We start from the raw sequence: 6,000 nt of genomic DNA on the forward strand, positions 1-6,000 counted from the left end.
TAATTATCCAGTGCGATTGACATGCACCTGCCGATACCCACAACCAACAGACAGAAAGAAATCAAAAGGTCCACACATCAGCAAACTCCTTTCTTTCTCTAAGGAAGTCTATTTTGTCCGATAGAGGAGAACATTTCTCCTCCTTTTCAAGTTATCAGCAAATCGCATCTGGAACCAAGCCCCGGACAGCCTGAACCGGAGCCCGGGCTCTTTGTTTTCAGCAGCACGTAGGGCAGGAGCGAGGAAGTGGCAGCGTGCAGCCCCGTTACCACCCCGGCTCCACGCTGTCGTGTAAACACGATGGGCACAGGCAGGCCCGCATTGGGCACAGGCTCCCAGCCCCCAGCCCCGCACGTGCGTGTGCCCAGGGGCCTCGCCGGGCCGCGCCGCGGGGGAGCCGGCCGCTGCCGGGGCATTACCTGAGCAGTTGATGCCTTTCCCCTTGCCGCCGCCCTGGCACTCGCCGCCGGGCAGCAGGTTGGACGCGCGGCCGGGGGGCAGGGCGGCGAGGGCGAACGCCAGGATCACCGAGGTGTAGCACCAAGCCCGGGGGGGTCCCGGCAGCGGCCGGGCGGCGGCCGGGCTCTCCGCCACCATGGCTGGGGGGCGGACGCGGAGCGGGAGCGGGAGCGGGATGGTGGCGGCGGCGGCTGGGAGCGGCAGGCCCAGAGCATCAATCGGAGCCGGCGGCAGCGCTGCCCTGCAGGGACCGTCCCTTCTCCGCCGGGCCGGAGCCAACCCTCAGCATCCCCGCCGGGACCGCCAGAGAGACCCGGCGCCGCCAGCCCTCGCCGCCCCCGCGCGCCTCCGGCTCCCCCGGAGCGTCCCTGCGCCCTGGGCAGCGGCTGCGCTCCCTCGCCGGCCGCTCGCTCCTTTGTGCGCGGCGCCCACCAGCGCCGCTGCCACCGCTCCGGCTACAACAAAGGGAGCGGGGCTGAGGCGGCTGCTGCTGCGGAGGGAGGAGAGGAGGGACGCACACGTGATGGCAGCCCCCCCCACCCACCCACCGGGGAGGCGAGGGGGCTTCGTCCTGAGGAGCTGGGGCTTGCCCCAGGAACCCTAGTGGGCGCGGTGGCACCTCGCCTACCCCCGCCCACAGTCACCGCTCCCGCCCCAAGCTGGGCAAAGGGCAGCAGCCGCCCCACTAGGATGATGAGCAGCAGCCTCCTCCCCCTCCCCCAGTGAAGCCACGGTGAGGGGCGGCTGCAGCAGCACCCTTCACCAGTGAGGCCACAAGCTGACGGGGAGCAGCACACCCCCCCCCCGCAGGGCGCTGGGCAGCGCGCACACAGTGGGGCGGAGGAGAGGGGCCCTAGCAGCGCGCAAAGTGACAATGGTGTGGGGTGAACTGTGCGCAGCGCTCTCCGTGCTCAATCCCCAGGGCAGTCCCACTATCACCCCCGCCCCCCCCCATGCGCTTTGGTACCCTCTGCAAGGCTGGAGGGAAGCCCACAGCCCATTGGAATTGTTGCTGATTAACTGGACGCTTTGTTTGTAATTGTTACCGCACCTCACCCCGGCTCGTGAGACAGGAGCAATTTCCAAATCCCAATCAGTACAGTTGGGGAAAATGCGGTTACTACTTGCAAGGCGCTTCTGGTCACTTCTCTCAAAAGCAGCTTCTCCTGGAGGCACTTGGAGTGGGTGGGACAGAACTGCTCCTTGAAATGAAAGAGACTACTCACCTATGGAAAGCTGAGCACGTTTGCAGGATGTAGGGTTATAGATTGCAAGCAGTTTATGACAGGATTCACGTGTTTGCAGGATGTAGGGTTATAGATTGCAAGCAGTTTATGACAGGATACAGTTCTTACTAGATGGCCCTGAAGGACAATGTACATTTGCAACAGGATGCATGTTTCTTACTGCTAATATAGGAATAACACAAAAAGGGAAACCCACATTCAAGTCTAAACTATGACATATATTTGGTGCTAGTCCTTAGAAAAAGCAGCCTATCTCTAACCTTCCACATGAACTATTCATGTTGCAGGGCAAGCAGATTCTTCTACCTGCTCCCGTATGCTTAGGGTGCTCCCCCTGGTGAAACAACAGATTAAATACCTTCAGGCAGGACTAAGGCCCTACCCCTGCAACAAGCTCTGTGTGAGCACAGAGGTTTGCCATGCAGAGGTCCCATGGCAGGATTGGGGCCTTAACGTGGGTTTAGCCCTCCAGGATGACAGATCTAGCCTAAAAAAAAAAAACCCATAAAACTTAAAGAAGGGCTGGCTGCTGGTGAAAAGATAGGATCAATGCCACCAAGACAGAAACAGCAATTTCCTATTGGCAAATGGAGTGCAGCACTCTCTCTACAACATGATATTCATAACTTTTTTGCTCCTTTCAGGAGCAAACCAAAATAAAAACCATGAGTCTTATTTCCATCTTGAAATGCACATAAATCCTCCTTGGCTCCCACCCCATCTCTACAGCATCCCTGCCAGTGATATCCTGAAAGGAGCAAAACAGTTACCTTTTCTCGAGAAAGATGTGGTGGGAGACTGCCAGTTCCAGTTCAAGCGCCTCTCAAAGGGCTGATTCCTGTGCAGATAGCTAACTTAAGGGCATTGCCAGAGAAGCATCAAGAAGTCTTTTCTAAGGATGAGGTGACCAATTTCAGTCACTGGGTCAAAGGTGTCCGTGACAGGCCAAAGACAGCCAGCGAAGTTGCTTTCAGTACAACTAAAGACACAGCCCAAAGTAGAAAAAGGACTTATGATTGCAAGTCCAGTGGGGCTTTCATCAGACCTGGTGACTGTGCCCCAGTTCGCAAACATAGATGCTGGAGATGTAATAAAATACAGGACAAATGGGAGTCAAATCCCCACACTGTGGTCACCCACAACAATCCCAAACTGCCAGTTTACACTATCCAGCCTGAAAGAGGAGGTCCTGAGAGAGTAGTACAGAGGGACCAGCTAAAACGTTGGACAATAGCAGGACCATTCCCCCGGTTTACACTAGCAGCAACTCTGGCAAGAGAGCCTGTTTCTGTCAGGATACAGTGTCTCTGCCTTATTTTCCTATGTCTCTCTACCTGGTATTTCAGCTTTGACTCCTCTCTTATTTTTCTTTCCCCTGTTCCCCCCCCCCCCCCCCCCCCTCCCCCCCCCCCCCATCCACCCTATTTTTTTTTCTATTGTTTCTCTGCTTTTCTTACCTGTTTTTTTCCTTTTCTCAACTGTTTTCCTTCCCTGTGAAGGCTTCTCATTTGTACATCTTCCCTTTCTACTAGCTTGTCTGTCCTTTCCCATAATATCTGCTCCTCTTTATGGACTAGATCCAAAGCCCATTCATGTCAATGGAATGATTCCTATTGATCAGATCCTATGCCCCTTTCTTATTGTGTCTTCAATTTGTCAATTTTCCCCCAGCATTTCAACACATCACAACACACCATATAGTGCCCCACCTCGCCCCTCCCCTTTGTCCCCCATCAGTGCAGAATTGCTCTCAAGTTCTTTGCAACATGTTTTTTTGTTAATCCATTTTAAAATGTCTTAAGTAATGTGCTTTTATCATTTTCCAGGATTATTTCTTAGTCTAATAGAGTTCACATTACAATTCTTTTACTGATTTAACTTTTCTAAATTTCATCCTATCACTATCAGACCTTTCTGTGGCACTCATTACCACACTGAATACCTCACAACTATTAACAAGTTTATGTTCACAACACCCCTGTGAAGTAGGGAAGTAAGATTATTGCCATTTTACATATGGGGAAACTGAGGCAATAAAGATTAAATGGGGGGAGGGATAGCTCAGTGGTTTGAGCATTGGCCTGCTAAATCCAGGGTTGTGAGTTCAATCCTTGAGGGGGCCATTTAGGGATTGGGGGGGGACCTGTCAGGGACAGTACTTGGTCCTGCTAGTGAAGGCAGGGGACTGGACTTGATGACCTGCAAGGTCCCTTCCAGTTCTATGAGATAGGTGTATATCTCCTTATTTGCCAAAGGTCAATATAGGAAGTAGCAAAGACGAGTACAGAATCTCTATCTTCTGAATCCCCATCTGGTGCTTCAATTACATGACCATCCTTTCTATATCCTAGGTCCCTTCTGGGCCACTCTAAACAATTCTCTATATCCTAGGTCCCTTCTGGGCCAATTCTCTTTTCTTAGTTTACATAATAAACTCTTAAGAGTCATTTAGTAAAACTCGATATAATTTAGCTCTTTTGATCTTTCCTCATAAATCAGTCCCTCCAGACCATTAATCATTTTTGTTGCTTTTCTCTGAATTTCCTCTAAATTATCAGCATCTTTCTGTTTCTAAGGCAAGAAGCCTGGGAAACAAGCAGGAAAAATTGGAAGTCCTTGCACAGTCAAGGAACTATGATGTGATTGGAATAACAGAAACTTGGTGGGGTAACTCACATGACTGGAGCACTGTCATGGTTGGGTATAAACTGTTCAGGAAGGACAGGCACGGGAGAAAAGGTGGAGGAGTTGCACTGTATGTAGAAGAGCGTTATGATTGCTCAGCGCTCCAGTATGAAACTGGAGAAAAGCCTGTTGAGAGTCTTTGGGTTAAGTTTAGAGGCAAGAGCAACAAGGGTGGTGTCGTGGTGGGCATCTGCTATAGACCACCAGACCAGGAGGATGAGGTTGACGAGGCTTTATTCCGACAACTAACAGAAGTTTCCAAATCACAGGCCCTGGTTCTCATGCGGTCTTCAATCACCCTGACATCTGCTGTGAGAACAATACAGCAGTGCACAGACAAGGAAGTTTTTGGAGAGTGTTGGGGACAACTTCCTGGTGCAAGTTCCAGAGGAACCAACTAGGGGCCATGCTCCCCTTGACTTGCTGCTCACAAACAGGGAAGAATTGGTAGGGGAAGTAGAAAAGGGTGGCAACATGGGCAGCAGTGACCATGAGATGGTCGAGTTCAGGATCCTGACAAAAGGAAGAAAGGAAAGCAGCAGAATATGGACCCTACACTTCAGAAAAGCAGACTTTGACTCCCTAAGGGAACTGATGGGCAGGATCCCCTGGGAGGCTAATATGCAGGGGAAAGGAGTCCAGGAGAATTGGCTGTATTTTAAAGAAGCCTTATTGAGGGCACAGGAACAAACCATCCCAATGTGCAGAAAGAATAGCAAATATGACAGGCGACCAGCTTGGCTTAACAGTGAAATCTTCGGTGAGTTTAAACACAAAAAGGAAGCTTTCAAGAAGTGGAAACTTGGACAAATGACTAAGGAGGAGTATAAAAATATTGCTCGAGAATGCAGGGGTGTAATCAGGAAGGCCAAAACACAACTGGAGTTGCAGCTAGCAAGGGATGTGAAGGGTAACAAGAAGGGTTTCTACAGGTATGTTAGCAACAAGAAAAAGGTCAGGGAAAGTGTGGGACCCTTAATGAATGGGGGAGGCAACCTAGTGATAGATGATGTGGAAAAAGCTGAAGCACTCAATGCTTTTTTTGCCTTGGTCTTCACAGACAAGGTCAGCTCCCACACTGCTCTCCTGGGCAACACAGTATGGGGAGGAGGTGAGCAGCCCTCAGTGGTGAAAGAACAGGTTAAGGACTATTTAGAAAAGCTGGACATGCACAAGTCCATGGGTCCAGATCTAATGCATCCGAGGGTGCTGAGGGAGTTGGCTGATGTGATTGCAGAGCCATTGGCCATTATCTTTGAAAACTCGTGTCGATCGGGGGAGGTCCCGGACAATTGGAAAAAGGCAAATATAGTGCCCATCTTTTAAAAGGGGAAGAAAGAGAATCTGGGGGACTACAGACTGGTCAGCCTCACCTCTGTCCCTAGAAAAATCATGGAGCAGGTCCTCAAAGAATCCATTTTGAAGCACTTGGAGGAGAGGAAGGTGATTGGGAACAGTCAACATAGATTCACCATGGGCAAGTCATGCCTGACCAACCTGATTGCCTTCTATGATGAGAACTGTGATATGGGGAAAGCGGTGGACGTGATATACCTTGACTTTAGCAGAGCTTTGGAGACGGTCTCCTACATTATTCTTGCCAGCAAGT

The 6,000-nt window shown here is 51.0% G+C and overlaps 1 protein-coding gene across 1 annotated transcript in view; it reads right to left on the bottom strand.

Moving 5' to 3' along the window:
- Nucleotides 1-597, bottom strand: part of TMEFF1 (transmembrane protein with EGF like and two follistatin like domains 1) — a 205,156-nt gene extending 204,559 nt beyond the window's left edge. The window contains exon 1 of the mRNA XM_026659239.1: nt 420-597. Within this exon, the coding sequence (XP_026515024.1) occupies nt 420-597 (178 nt within the window). The remainder of the gene's footprint in view (nt 1-419) is intronic.
- Nucleotides 598-6,000: the final 5,403 nt, after the last annotated feature.

The sequence above is a fragment of the Terrapene carolina genome, unplaced genomic scaffold, assembly GCF_002925995.2.
Source record: "Terrapene carolina triunguis isolate 2854851 unplaced genomic scaffold, T_m_triunguis-2.0 Scaffold613, whole genome shotgun sequence".
Classification (NCBI taxonomy): domain Eukaryota; kingdom Metazoa; phylum Chordata; order Testudines; family Emydidae; genus Terrapene; species Terrapene triunguis.